This window comes from Myxocyprinus asiaticus, chromosome 32 (genome assembly GCF_019703515.2).
Source record: "Myxocyprinus asiaticus isolate MX2 ecotype Aquarium Trade chromosome 32, UBuf_Myxa_2, whole genome shotgun sequence".
NCBI classification, from domain to species: domain Eukaryota; kingdom Metazoa; phylum Chordata; class Actinopteri; order Cypriniformes; family Catostomidae; genus Myxocyprinus; species Myxocyprinus asiaticus.
The window spans coordinates 40,862,501-40,878,661 of record NC_059375.1 but is presented as its reverse complement, the minus strand read 5'-3'; the positions used below and the strand labels follow the sequence as shown (position 1 = coordinate 40,878,661).

General features: G+C 34.7%; 1 protein-coding gene across 2 annotated transcripts in view; it reads left to right on the top strand.

Annotated features, from left to right (window-relative positions):
- The window catches only part of LOC127423600 (dedicator of cytokinesis protein 1-like), a 361,421-nt gene that overhangs the window by 151,229 nt on the left and 194,031 nt on the right, over window positions 1-16,161 (top strand). For both annotated transcript variants that reach the window (XM_051668049.1, XM_051668050.1), the window contains exons 26-27: window positions 10,249-10,376; window positions 14,489-14,584. In XM_051668049.1, the coding sequence (XP_051524009.1) occupies window positions 10,249-10,376; window positions 14,489-14,584 (224 nt within the window). The remainder of the gene's footprint in view (window positions 1-10,248; window positions 10,377-14,488; window positions 14,585-16,161) is intronic.

Sequence of the window (16,161 nt, the reverse complement as noted above, 5' to 3'; positions counted from 1 at the left end):
GATGGCATGGTCCATTGCATTTTATTATATGCATTTAAGCATTGTTACTGTCCACAGACTTGCACCATTTAGAGCCACTGCATTATATTGTTTCAATGTCTGATTTAGGAAGCAAATAAAATTACTTACTGACAATAATATAAATATCCACCAACATTTCTGCCAAATCATTAGCAGACATCCAGGTAATTCAAATAAAAACTGTTTACTCATCACAGATATTTGTCAATGTGCATGAGTGATGCTTTAACTGTGTGCAACGATGTTGTGCGCAAGTGAAATGTGGCCCATCACTGTCATACTGAGTTTGTTTAGTAAAGGAAATGAGTGTGCGTGCATGTGTTTGGATGTGTCCCAAGGTGAAGTGTAGTGTAAAAGCAATGACATATGGCAGCTCGGTGGGAAGATTGTTAGTAGATGCACGTCATTCAGCTGTAATTATCTGTGGATGCGTCTCTTGCGCTGACTTAATTAAATCACTCATCACACAGCCATATGCTGTCTCATGCGCTTCCCTGTCTGTCTGCCGTTCTGTCTCCCTTGCTCCTTTAAGAAACAACATTCAATGCATTTTTTAAATGGGAGTTTTAGATCATTTTATTTATTTCCAAGTTTATATAAATAATCTGATGAATTTCAAAATCAAAATTCAACATTGGCTCATTGGCTCAAACAAAGGTGTGAGTTTAGGGTGGGACTATCTGTTTTTGGCCGACCAATGACATATGAAATATGAATGATCACCTACTGTATATGAGCAAAATACACCCTTAAATGCACTAATATTTACGAGAATGCTTACAAAGGATTTCTGTAGAATCGATAAAACTGGGGCGTTTTATTTCTTTTTATTTCTTTTCTTTTATTTTATTTTTTTTATATTTGTTTCTTCATTCCAAAGTGGGGAAAAAAAAAATCTGAATGTACTACATGTTGATTTACATAAATATTTACATTAAGGGACATTTAAGCAAATTGACGATTTTTTTTTTTATTTATTTTTTTTTTATACTTAAGATTTATTATTGTTATTAATAATAATGATGATAATAATATTTTTGTTTCTTATTTTCTTAAAAAAAAAAAAAAAAAAATCTTAATTTTGCTGTATCCAGTTTGCTGTATAATATATCCGTTAAACTTAAGGATATTTAGCTTCCTGACTCAAATAAGCTGCCTTTTTCAAACTGTTCGATTTGCAATCTCTTATAAATCATTGAACTCTGCTGTTGTTGTTTTTTTCTATGAGGAATAGCAGTGTTATTACACCACTGGTGTTTGACATTGGGAGTCTATGTAAGAATGAGATTTCAGAAGTTGTTGAGCTGTAGATCTTGAAGATATGTGTCTCATACTGAAGGGCCGCTTCTACCATCTGAGTGTGTTTGCGAGCGCCAACTCTAGCACGAGTTTTTGAGTGCCAACAACTCATCTTGAATAAATTATCCACAAATTAGTTTGTCTAACCTGAATAGCGCACTCCTGGCTTGTCACTTCTTATTTTATTTGTTTATAATGTGTTTGTGTGCAGTGCAACGCAGATTTGTCATCTGATTTATTAAACAACAATTTTGCTAATAAACAGTCAAAAGACTGTTGACTCACACAAATGAAATATTTACATTGGATTGCATATTTCATTCCTTTAAATTCTAATGAATATCATTACGAAATTAATTTCTGAATTCAGATTTACAGCATTTTATCGTTTTTAGTGCACAGTCGTTTTTAGTGGCATTTGCTAGAATCGTGGTGGTGAGTTTTTATACAGGAAAACAACACTCACATTTTCTTCTGAAACTGTAAAAGTCTAGTCTTTCAATTGGGACACATCAGTATGAAATTATGAATCCTTTTGGGTTTTGGGCAGTCTAATGTCAGTAGCATTAGCTTTCATCCAAACCTTTGGTTATATGTGAATCTCAGCTCTTATGACCGTGATATCACTTGAGTAGACTGCCAAGCTGAATGAACTTGAGACGAAATAGACCTGTGAAGCTGCTAGTTTTCTCTTTCAGTATCTTCAGTATCTTCTGTGTTAGTTGAAGGGTTCTCACGGTTATTACATTATTACGTTTTGCCTGATAGAAAGACCAGCATAGTTCAAACCGCTAGAATTGCGAATCGGTTTTGCTGATTAATCAGCCCCGAAACCTACTTTTCGAATGACAATAGTTTGCTGATAAATATATACAATCACTGATACCTTGTGGGTATTGTCTGTGTCTAAATCTGTCGTCATTAACAATATCCATCCATGCACTGTATGTATCCAATGCATATTTTGTTATTTTCATTAGATAATCATGTGCTCTGAATTGAAGTGAGGGCATGCAAAGAAAAATGTGACCCTGTGGAAAAGTGGCCCGTCAGCACATACATTCTGTCTCTATCTTCATATGTTGTGAATCATAATAATAAATAGCATAAAAAACCTCATCTAGTAAAATATATACATAAATACTATATACATATACATTGAAAAAAAAAATGTCGTTAGTTTTACGTAATTCAGTTGTGGACATCGGTTACACAATGAAAATTTGTTTCATTAATATAAAATGTAGGCTTTACTCAAATATTTTGTGTTGCATAAACCCAAAGGAATTGAGTTAACCTCACTTAAATTTGATTTGTCCAAATAACTTTATTTTTAGCATGGCAAATCACCCATTCTCAATCTAACCATTAGCTCCTCTTTAGTAAGTAATTTTTATTTCTATAGCACCTTTCTAGAACAGACGTCACAAAGTGCTTAACATCCACAATATAAAAACACGGAAGCATTAAAAAAAAAAAAATATATATATATATATATATATATATATATATATATATATATATATATATATATATATATAAAAAAAAAGAAAAAAAAAAGGACAAAACAAACAAATTAGACAAAAGCAATTTTAAACAAATGGGTTTTTAGCTGCTTTTTAAAAATGACCACAGAGTCCACAGATCTTAAATCCAAAGGGAGAGCATTCCACAATTTGGGAGCAACAACCTCAAAAGCACAGTCACCTTTAGTCTTTAGTCTAGAGCGAGGAACAGCTAACAAGACCTGTTCCGAAGATCTCAGATTCCTGCTGGAGTTATAAGGTTGTAACAACTCTTTTATATAAGCACGAGCTTGACCATGCAATGCTCTAAACACCATCACAATAATTTTAAATTGATTTCTAAATTTAACTGGGAGCCAATGTAAAGAAATTAAAATTGGTGTTACATGTGATCTCTTTGATGACTTAGTTAAAAGTTTGGCAGCAGCATTTTGAACCACTTGTAATCATTTCAAGGATGCATTATTAAGACAAGTAAAAAGAGAATTGCGATAATCAAGGTGAGAGGAAATGAACGCATGTATAATCATCTCCATCTCTACTGTGGACACAAATTGGCCTTAGTTTAGCAATATTTCTCAACTGATAAAAACAAGTACGCACAAGCGAATTTACATGCTGATCAAGACTCAAGGTCTGTCCCATATAATCACCTACATTTAGAAGGGTAGGCTTCACAAAATGAGATAAAGGACCAAGAGTTTCCATCACCTTTGGGAGAACACCAGCAGGAGCAGAAATAAGAACTTCTGTTTTTTCGGCATTTAACTGCAAGTCGTTTTCAGCCATCCAATCTTTTATAGAGTTTACGCAATTTAGAAGAATAGACAATTTAGTAATTTCATGTGGCTTAAAAGAAATATATAGTTGAATGTCATCTGCATAACAGTGATAACAGACACCCTGAAATGTACTTATTAATTGCCCTAAAGGCAACAAATATAATGCAAAAAGCAATGGGGCCAAAACGGAGCCCTGGGGAACACCACAGGACACAGATGCTGTTGAGACATAATTTTGAACTCTGACTGAAAAAGACCTGTCTGATAAGTATGACGAGAACCACTTCAAGGCTGTTCCAGAGATAGCAACACCTTTTTGAAGCCTTTCAACTAATAAACAGTGATCGACAGTGTCAAAAGCAGCTGTAAGATCTAAAAGAATCAGTACAGAACATTTACCTGTATCACCTTGCATTAACACCTATGGAACAAATCTCCTCAAAAAAAATCCACCAACACAGAAACTTCTTGAAATGGCAGCATACCAGAACTTTAAACACTAACAAGTCTCCTACTTGTTTCATTTTGTGTAGAAATACATTAAAATAACACTTAATTTCAAAATTTACTCTCCCAATCCAGTCCCATTCAAAGCATGCTGGGTAATGCAAATTCCTTGCCCGGTTTCAGCAATACTTTGATGCAGCAATTATAGTTCACATTGTTTCAACACAACGGGATTAAGTAAACATAGATGAATTGTACACAATGAAATTAAGTTAAAACCAAATGCTAAAGAAATGTGTTGGATTAACTAATTTTAATTAAGTAAATTGAGCAAGCAGTACAAATTATGTTGAGTGAACTCTATCCGTTAGAATTCTGAATCCATTTAATCATTTAATTCCAATGTAATCATAACACATCGACTGTGTTGAATTTTACTTGGACTTTACACAATCTGATTATGTTCTCATCTCAAACATAAATGTATTAAGTTGATTTTAAGTGTACTGGTTTAGTATTTTCAGTAGAGCTGCTTTCCATTTTTTCAGTGTATATATATATATATATATATATAAGTTTAACATGTTAATTTTTCTTAATCGCGATTAATGCATTTCAAGTTAAGAAAGCATAAACCAGCATATACATTGGTTGAAATAAGGTGTAACCTTTGCGATGTTTCCACCCGGAGTCATTACACTGATGCACACACCACAAACACATGGTGTGTTCAAGTCATGTCGGAATGATTGTATTTACAAGTTGAGCGCATATGAACGCCACAAAGTCTTAAATACGAGTGGGAAACTCAGGATTCTCTTCGAGCCCTGACTTTCCGAGTTGTGGGCATGTCAATTTAAGAATCATGGTGGAAGCAAATTGTTATTGGTTTTAATTCAGTTGTAATTGTTTCATTACTGTTAATAAAGAGTAACAATAAAACTTGCCAGAAAATCAGCCTCATTTAGCTGGATAATGCAGCGACAAGCTTTTGCAACATAGCTCAATTTCCCATCATTATATGTGGCTGTATAGGAATGATACAATAGATAGATAAAGCATTGATTACACACCTAATGCGTGGCTTTGCTCTTCATTTTGTTCCATTGATGCTAAAAAAGCTTCTCGCCATTGCTAGCAAGTGAAAAAGAGAGAAATAAATATGAAATTGCAAAACGTGTCTGTTCTTTCCAATAAAATCACACTTCAAATTGTACTTACGATTCCAGACCTCGTAGGTACGAACTTTCCAGGAGGACTTAAATGCACAAACAACAGCCCTGTCAGTGATCATTTGATGGGAAATGGACATCTTAAAGCTATTTGTTGTACAAGACAAGCCCAGATGGGACTTGTAACAGAAATCAAGCACTTTGTAGACTCCATAGACACAATTTAATTACCTTACAGTGGAAAGACTATGAAAATTTTGTAACTTTCAAAAAATCTTTTTTAAAAACTATTGGCCATTTAATCAGTTATCCACCAACTTTCCACCACCTCGAGTTATCAGTATTGGCAAAGTCCAATATCGGTGGACCTCTACTGTCATGTCTAGGCCCAGAAAAGTCATGGAAATCATAAAATCTTTAACATGTATATAGTGAGTATAATTTAGAAATGGCTTTTTACATGGACAAGCTATATAAAATATATAAAAAGAAATAATAATAATGTATTTATATATATATATATATATATATATACACACACACACATATGTGTGTGTATATGTGTGTATATATATGTGTATATATGTATATATGTGTGTGTGTGTGTGTGTATATATGTATGTATATATGTGTGTGTGTGTGTGTATATATACTTTTTTTTTATTAATCGTGAATGACTGGAAAAGTCTTAGAAATTCCAGCATGACAATCTGGCCCAGAACTATCCACTTAGTCAGGAAGAGACCATCTACTATGTCACCAAAACAATAATTAAAAATCACTGTAGGTTCACTGTTGTGTTTTGGGGCTGTGTGGTGTGTGAATGTTGATGCGTTCTGGGAATCTCGGAGCGCTTGCTGGTGTCCCAGATCAGATGAGAGAAGTTTTGATAATGCTTTTTGCTTGTGCTAAATTTGCCCATCTTTGTTGTGAAAAATGAAGGAGAGCAAACATCACCTCTGATCTCAGAAAGCACATTTCGGCTGTGATGCTGATGTCAGGCAATTTGATTTATTCTATTGTAACCCTCTGCTTAATTTTAGCCAGTAAAATGCTGTCACAAAGTTCACGGGCAGGTCAGTTATTTAATGTAAAAGGCTAAGTGCATTGCTTTGTTTATGTGGTCTTGGAAAAGGAAAATAGCGTGGATATATTTGTACAAGTTTAAACTGGACCAGCTTGAGTTCAGGAGTGTATGTGTGTGCGTTCTGTTCAGTAGCAAGTCCTCGTTGAAGAAAAACTGATTTTTATTGATTTAGCACTTGAGCACACACAAAATCCCACCTCCCACATTGATGGACTGGTTCCCTGCCACACCCCCTAGCCATTTTATTGATTTTGTGGCATATTTTTGATTTCTTCTGTAGTCATGGAGTGCATCCTGCACTTTCTAATGAAATATGAGCACCGTAATCTTCAGATCTCAGTGAGATATTTAATCGCGCATTTTGTTTTCTTCTCTTCCCTTCCCATGTTCTTTTATTTCTTTCATTGTAGTTATTTTGAGATTATCAGCCGATAAGTCTGCCTGCTTGGGTGATTAACAAAAGTGGTTAAACCTAGTGTCCATTCAGTGCACTTTTTCTGTAACATTTTACAATAAGGGTCCATTTGTTAACTTGAACTGACAATGAACAATACTTTTACAGCATTCATTCATCTTAATGTTAATTTCAATATATACATTTTTAAAATCAAAAGTTGTATATGTTAACATTATTTAATACACTATGAACTAACAACGAACAATTGTATTTTTATTAACTAACATTAGCAAAGATTAATAAATGCTGTAAAGTATATATTGTTAATTGTTTGTTCATGATACCTTATGCATTAACTAATGTTAATGAATGGAACCTTATTGTAAAGTGTTACCACTTTTTATGTTTTAAAGCTATATTTTTTTAGATGATTTTGTTAATGTTTATATATTTAATAATTATATATTTATATTGTAAATATTTAGCAAAATAAGTGCTATTTCAATCATTTTATCTTATTTGCAATCATTAAAAAAATGCTGATTTTGCACTTATTTTACACAGTTACTCAATTCACTAAAACATTGTTTATATAGTATATACTGATGAGACACAACATTATGACCACCTGCCTAATATGCTGTGGGTCCTCCGCCTGCCACCAAAACAGCGCCGACCCACTGAGGCATGGACTCTACAAGACCCCTGAAGGTGTCCTTTGGTATCTGGCACCAAGACATTAGCAGCAGATCTTTCAAGTCCTGTAAATTGCAAGGTGGGTCCTCCATGGATTGGACTTGTTGGTCCAGCACATCCCACAAATGCTCAATTGGCTTGTCGTCTTCCCACAGTGCATCTAGGTGCCATCACTTCCCTAGGTAAACGGTGCACACGTACATGGCCGTCCACGTCATGTAAAAGAAAACGGGACTCATTGGACCAGACGACCTTCTTCCACTGCTCCAAGGTCCAGTTCCGACAGTCACGTGCCCATTTAGGCACTTTCGACAGTGGACAGGGGTCATCATGGGCACTCTGACCGGTCTGCGCTATGCAGCCCCATACGTAGCAGTGATTGGACTGTGTGTTGTGACATTCTTCACGTAATCATCATTAAAATTTTCTGTGACTTATGCCACAGTAGACCTTCTGTCGGTTCGGACCAGACGGTAAAGCCTTCGTTGCCCTCGTGCATCAGTGACCCTTTGGCGACCAACACCCTGTCGCCAGTTTGTGATTTGTCCCTCCTCGGACCACTGTCAGTAGGTACTCACCACTGCTGACTGGGAGCACCCCACGAGCCTTGCCATTTCAGACATACTCTGACCCAGTCGTCTGGCCTTAACAATTTGGCCCTTGTCAAAGTCGCTCAGGTTTTTACTCCTGCCCATTTCTCCTGCATTCAACACATTGGCTACGGGAACTGATTGTTTGCTTACCATCTAATATCTGACATGTGGCCTTGTTTGAAGATGAACAACGTTATTCGCTTCACCTCTGAGTGGTCATAATGTTTTGGCTCATTGGTGTATAGTTAAGTAATCTATATTTGAAAACGTTTTCTGTTGCTTTAATATTCAAGCTGTAACTTGCAACACAACAAATCAAAAAGCTTATGTTCTATTGTTGCTAAAGATAGAATATAATTAACACATCATGCATATTTTATCATACAGATATTACATGGACTAGAATGTGTTTTAGCATATGACTTATTTATTTATTTCCCCCATGGGATTGGGCTGTTTCACAGACCATGTGCTTGACACTCTTGTTATACCACGGTTTTTCCTGCAATGAAAATGTTAAATTAATTATATTCATGCTTCTTATCTGAGACACGCGTTTGTGCAGCGTGACTGAAGACTGGTTTTTGTGCGAGTGTGCACAGTATTCTGACTGTTCCAATAATTGGAACACTTCTCTGATTTAGGACTGTGCTATTGAAATTGTTTGTTTCCTACTCCATAACAGATATTATTTTCCTTTCATCAGGCTCGTAATAATGTAAGTAATCTTTAGGAATATCTTAAGACAAACAAGGCTAGTTTATTACATAATATCAAACATCATTCTATCTGAACACATTTTAAACAGGAGGAGAACTTTGTCCATAATATGTCAATAAGTCTTGGAGGTCCAGACTTTAATGCCCTTTTATTTATAGTGCAAAGCCATAAGCAGAGGATGGCTCCTTTTTTCTGTGGTTTGGTGAATGAAGCTATTATTTCTAAAATAAATAAATAAAATAAATAAGGTGTTAATTACATTAAGGCTCTATGTGAAATCAAACTGAACTGAAAATGCATTTAATTAAAAAATGATCATATACTTAGGCTAGATGTGAAAAGCAACTCGGACCCACTTTATATTAGATGTCCTTAACTACTATGGATTTAACCATTTGACACAATGTACTTATTATGTACATACATGTTGTTGCATTGCAATTAAATTTAAATTACTTGAATTTAATTACATTTACACTGTTAAATTTACCCCATCCCTTACCCCAAAACCTAACTCTAACCCCTAATCCTAACCCTATCCTTACTCCTAAACCTACCCGTACCTCAACCTCAGTAGCAGCAAATGTGGGCATTTTGCAGAACAACATGCAGTTACACAGTAAATACATAGTCTTGTATGTATTTAATGTTAGTACATAGTAGTTAAGGCCACCTAATATAAAGTGTGACCAGTAACTCATATCCAATGTAAACATGATATGCAATTAAGTAATTGTTATATATTAATTAAATGCAATCAAACATGATGATGACTGTATAAGTCAGTAACCATCAAAGACCATTTTTGACCCAGGAAAAACAGTGCATATGCGATTATAACTGCTTAAGATAACAGTATCAGTCATTAAAATCTGTCGACTTCTGATATATATTTTTATTTTGTGTGTGCTCGTATCACCTTGGTCTAATGATGGACTACACTCTTGAAATGGAGTACATAGACTATCATTTAATTGCCCACAAAAAGCCTTCATCAGCCAACTAATAAAGGGCAATGCATCTATATGAACTTCTGCAGTTAATCCTGGATGGACTTCAAAGACATTAGTCATTAATCTTAGTTTACTCATTTTAAACCATGGCTTGCACTGCACATAAATAACTAATATTATATTCATGCTGTTAGCCAGAGGGGAACTGGCCCCCACAGTGAGTCTGGTTTCTCCCAAGGTTATTTTTCTCCAGTAACCTACATCTTATGGAGTTTTGTGTTCCTTGCCACAGTCGCCTTCAGCTTGCTCACTGGGGTCAAAATGCAATTTACAATCATATTTAATCAAACTACACAATGATCACTCTAAGACTTTATAGATATTACCGTTTCATTTTTTGATTTGTTTTTAATGCATGACTTCCTGTAAAGCTGCTTTGAAATGATGTGTGTTGTGAAAAGTGCTATACAAATCAAAATGACTTGACTCGTATGTTTACTTTAAATTGCACTGAGATTTCAGCTACTTGATGTTTATTTGTGTCTGTGTGTGTAGACTGCAGGGAGATCCTCCTGCCTCTGATGACAGATCAGCTGAAGTTTCACCTGGAGAGTGGAGAAGATCTGGACTCCTGCTGCCAGTTACTCAGCAACATCCTGGAAGTGCTCTACAGGAAAGATGTGGTACGAGCATAAACACTGCATCATTATACCACAAATACACTTTGTTTTCATACCAGGATAATGAAAATAAAATTACAATCGAGTTGAAATGGCGTAGACTGATGGCTCAAACAGAAGCATATACCATCGACTAACAACCTTGGAACTCACAGTGGCACTGTCTTTAAAGGTTTATAATTGTTACAAATCAATTCACCTATAATGAAAATAAATGTGTTTTTTTTTTAACTTCCGGAACCAGACTGTTGCGCTCTACAGTGCCACTTGTGGCAACTCTGACAACACAATGCAAACTTGTTTTGTGTTATGAATTAGAGTCTCGCACATTTCACAGAGTTACATTGTTGCTTGTGATGTTCTTCAATTCTAAGTAGGTTTGACTAAAAACATCTAATAAATGACTAAATGTAAATAGCACAAAAAAAAAAAATCAAGCTTGTGTAGCTAGAAGTGTCTGTGTTCACAAACTTTCATTAAATGTACATTATTTTGGACCTAAAGGAGGCGTGAATTAACTTACTTTAATTAAACCGCAACAAAAATAAAAAACACTGTGGTATCGCCGATATTATGAAGCCTGGGTCCATGGTAGTACTATGGCACCGCTATAGGCTAATGTCAATTGAAGTATTTCTTTTCTCGTTTTACTTTTTTTTTTTAACTTAAAATGTGAGAATATGAACTGGCGAAATCCTTTGACTTTATCATTTTATGCATCATTTGATAAAAGCCAAATACTGTATTTTCTTTGTAATAATAAAATAATCGCTATAACACGGTATATAGATTTATATAGATTTTTTCGCCCTCTTGTGGACATAGGAGACAACTTCTATTTTTCTGCCCACATGCAATAATGTCTTATGTCTTATTAGGTATAATGTGGCTAACCCATATATAATGTATAATACATAATAATGAATATATAACTATAATTGTGGTAATATTTCAGTGAAAAAAGCTAATTTTGTTTCTCAGCCCTGTTGAAAACTGAGCAAGAAATATAAAATAAATGGTTGCTTTATAGAGTTCTCGCCTTCATATGCCTTCAGTGTTTTGCTTTGGAACTTTTTCTTTGTTTTTGGCTCCCTGTCTACTGCTACACACACACACACACACACACACACACACACACACACTGCTGGAAGAGACTGGGGTGAGATGTAGTACTCATCTACACCACTGAAATTTGGTGTAAAAAAAAAAAAAGTCCTTAAAGGTTTTATTATTAAGCTCAGTTCAACACAAACTCTGCATGCAGGGTCTTTAACTTTATGCCACTCCTACTAATGGCCAGTGATTTTATCAGCCATAAATATTCCTTACCAGCCATATAACTGCTTTACTTTTTTTTATTTAAATATATATTTAAAAGACTATTTAGCAGAGACAGGCCAAGTTCTATTAAAATGAATAGGAGAAACTGGAAAACGCACAACGGTCTATGGATGTAGGAAAGAAATCCAGCCTAAAGGCCCAAATAAACTTCATGCAAAATTGAAGATCATTTATAACAAAATCTGGCCAAAAAGACGGTGTTTTTGCATTTGTTTCGGTGGTTTGAAACCGCTCGCCTGGGCTAAGTTTTAAGAAAACGTTTACTGGACTGCTAAACACCTTCTTACTGTCATTGGTAGGTGTGACCTGGAGCTCCACATACCTTGACGCTGACAGCTCATTCTGTTCGTTATTCAGTCAATAAGAACACTCTGGCATGTAGCATTATTAGCGAGCGGTTGCAAATTTTCCTACATCTGTACGATAGTTCATGTATAGAAATTTTGCAAGACCATGTCATACGATTTTGTTTTTTTATTTATTTTTATTAGTGTACAAAAGGAATCAAATCTACTCATATACTCTCAAGTGCCCATTCACTCATGTTCCATCTGCAGTGAAAGCCATTTACACATATGCCCAAAGTTAGCCTATCATCAATCTTTTGAATTTATTCTGCACATTAACACTTTTATACCCTGATCTTTGCAACAGTATCAGTGTCACCATAAATTACAATAACAGAGTGTAATTGACACACATTGTGGCTGTGTATAGCAGGTTAGCGCATTAGCGCCATGCATTCAAAATATAAACAAGACAAATGAAACATTTTCTACTGCATATATATTACTTTAAATATATCACTTTAATATTTCTTTAATATCGCTTTCTTTACTAATCTAGTGTGAATTGTGCTCGTAGAATGAGGCAAAGTCATTGATAACACATTTTAATGGCACATTAGTTTAGGTTTTAAAGAACTTCTCAGGAAGTATGTCGAGGCCTTTACCGGTAAAAGAGCTAATCACCTTTTAGAAACAGACTTCACCTGTCAATCAACTCGAGAACATGCCGCCGCATTAGCTAGACAAGTCGGGAATAGTTTTTTTTTTTTTTTTTTTGCGTTAAAGCAGCACAATTTATGATTCCAGTGTTGTAAGAATTTACTGCTGAAATATGTTTTTTGATTGTTATCTTGACCAACCATTTTGGAAATTTCGGTCTTTTAGCATTCAGGTAGATCGAAGCTGCACTTTCATGACTGGAAATAGCTTCCCGGGAGCGTTCCAAATATGGCCAACAGTGGACTGACTTGCTAGAAAGACTTTGTATCTATCAGTTTAGTTTTAAATAAAAAAAAAAAAAAAAAAAAAAAAAAAAATATATATATATATATATATATATATATATATATATATATATATATATATATATATATAATTAGATTAAATAAAATAAACAAATAATGAAATGAAATAATGTAAATAAAATAAAATTATGAAATTAGATAAAAATAAAATAAAATGAATCACAGTAAAATAAAATAATAATAATAATAATAATAATAATAAATATAATTAAAATAATTGGAATAAAATAAAATTATGAAATTAGATGAAATAAAATAAAATCATATAATGAAATCAAATAAAAAATAGATATATGTATGTATGTGTATATACACCGATCAGCCTAATATTGTGTAGGTCCCCCTCGTGCTGCCAAAACGGTGCCAACCCGCATCTCAGAACAGCATTCTGAGATGATATTTTTCTCACCACAATTGTACAGAGCGGTTATCTGAGTTACCGTAGACTTTGTCAGTTCAAACCAGTCTGGCCATTCTCTGTTGACCTCTCTCATCAACAAGGCGTTTCCGTCCACAGAACTGCCGCTCACTGGATGTTTTTTTGTTTTTGGCACCATTCGGAGTAAATTCTAGAGACTGTTGTGTGTGAAAATCCCAGGAGATCAGCAGTTACAGAAATACTCAAACCAGCCCATCTGGCACCAACAATCATCCATGAGATTATCTAATCAGCCAATCGTGTGACAGCAGTGCATAAAATTATGCAGATACGGGTCATGAGCTTCAGTTAATGTTCACATCAACCATCAGAATGGGGAAAAATGTGATCTCAGTGATTTGGAGCATGACATGATTTTTGGTGTGTGTGTGTGTATGTATGTATGTGTGTATATATATATATATATATTCAGGTGGCTGGGTTCCAAAAACAACAGTGTAAATGTAAGGTAGATCAAAAATTGAGACATATTTTAAGTATTTGGAAATAATTTATTTAATAATTTTTTCATGTCATTTTACACCTGTGCAATAATTTCGAAGTTTTTAAAAGCCTTAAAGGAACTCCTGTATCCCTGTATTATATGATTCCATGTTAAATATGAATAAATGACTTCAGAGGTATGTGTATTAAGCACACATATACCTTAATATGTATTTGTAAGACAATTACTTCTTAATCTGTCATATTAATTAGCCAAATTGAATAATAGTGTTAGCCTTAATGATTTTCTTTCTTCCGTGGAACACAAAAGGAAATGTTAGGACAGCCTCGGTCACCATTCACTTTCATTGTATGGACAAAAGATGCTATGACTAGTAGTAGTGACTGAGGCTAACATTCTGCCTAACATCACCTTTTGTGTTCCATGGAAGAAAGTGTGTTGTAACGGGGTCGAAACAACATGAAAGTAGGTAAATGTGATTTTGGATTTTCTGTCATGGGTAGTTAGTTTATATGTTTATTAGCAGATGATTATTTTGATTTATTTTTTAATTTTGTGTCTTTGTGTGTTATTTCTAGGGTCCCACACAGTGGCATGTCCAAATAATAATGGAGAAACTTTTGAGGACTGTAAACAGAACGGTGATCTCAATGGGCAGAGACTCAGCTCTCATTGTAAGTTCAAGTTTTATGTTTCTCTCTCCATCTGGGATGTTCTGAGTCTTGTGGTTTCCTGTGTATATGCTGAGTAACAGTGTTTACTGGCTTACGGTGGTTACACTACTATTTATTTATTGCCGAAAACGTTTTAAATGTTTTTCAGAAATGTATGAAATGAACATGGACTTAAACTAGATTTTTTAAAGTAGATCCTTATGTTTGACTCATGGTTTTAATTTCCAGTTTGATATTGCATTTTTGTTTGTCTTAATCCTGTCTGAGCTGATCTGAGATCAGATATCAGGGGAGAGTTTGGCTGGTTAGTTTGGTTTTGTTTAGGATGTTCGAACATGCCGCTAAACAATCAGCTTCTATGTCAATGCCAAGAGTCGTTCAGACGGATGCTGTAAGTAGCTGTCCTTGACTTTTACAGCCATGGATCACCATATGCATGCTAAACATCTCTCCTACTCTCTCTCTCTCTCTCTCTCTCTCTCTCTCTCTCTCAAAGCTTTATGGCATGAGTACATCATTAGCATTTACAGTTTTGCATAAATCGTCTTTCATCAGTACGCTTAACCTTATATACATGCTCAAAACATCAATGTTACAGATTTGTTCATCAGTACATGACTTTTTCGGCATATGTAACAACTCTTTAAGGGGCCACATTTCTGGAGAAGATTTGACAACAGGTTTATGGCAAAGGCTGTATGCGTTGTATGCCCATCTTTGTTCCTCTGTCCTCATTATACCGCTGTCATTCTGTCTGCTGTCGTGGTTATTACATCATATAATAATGCCCGTTTGACACGCTCACAGTTCAAATGCTCTATGCTGACCTTTGCAGTAAATCCCCACTGTCTTATAAGGTGAAGTTGTGTGGCATGACGAATCAAAGACAAGAGCACATCTGCTCAGAGTAGGATTGGCAGATATGCAGTTTTCACAATATACTGTTTTTGCAAAGATTTTGCTGGTGATTTAAAATGAAGCATCATAGTCAAAAAGAATAAGAAAAATAAGTGTGTGTGTGTGTGTGTATATATATATTTGTTTCATATAAATGTAAATTAATAAATAGTGTAATATAGAGTGTAGAAAACATGCTTTGATTATGTTTAACTGGGTTTTTACTGTGCTTTTACTTCTTGTATTTAACATTTTGAATCTAGTTGGCTAAAATGATCATTTGGTTGAAATAAAAGGTCCTTTTTTAAAGAACAATCACTTTATTAAAGCTGTTTCTGATCAAATACATAAATACCTAAATATATTCTTATCAGATATCAACCAATGGCTTAAAATAATGAGATATAGTTGTTTTCGCTATTTTGCCCATCCCTAGCTATGAGACACTGATGGATATACAAGTCTTTATTTAATGCAGAATTTCAGTATTTGAAGGTCTCACAATTATGGATTTGAATCTGTGTAAGAGACTCTGTTGGGATCTGCCTTATATTTACAAGCTTTTTAAGGAAAGAATGCTTGCAGATTTGGTTCGATTGTGTAAAGATTGATGTATAGTGTGTGTGTGTGTGGGCGTGCGTGCGTTTCTCTGAGGGCTGCTCCCACATGCTGACCTTGTT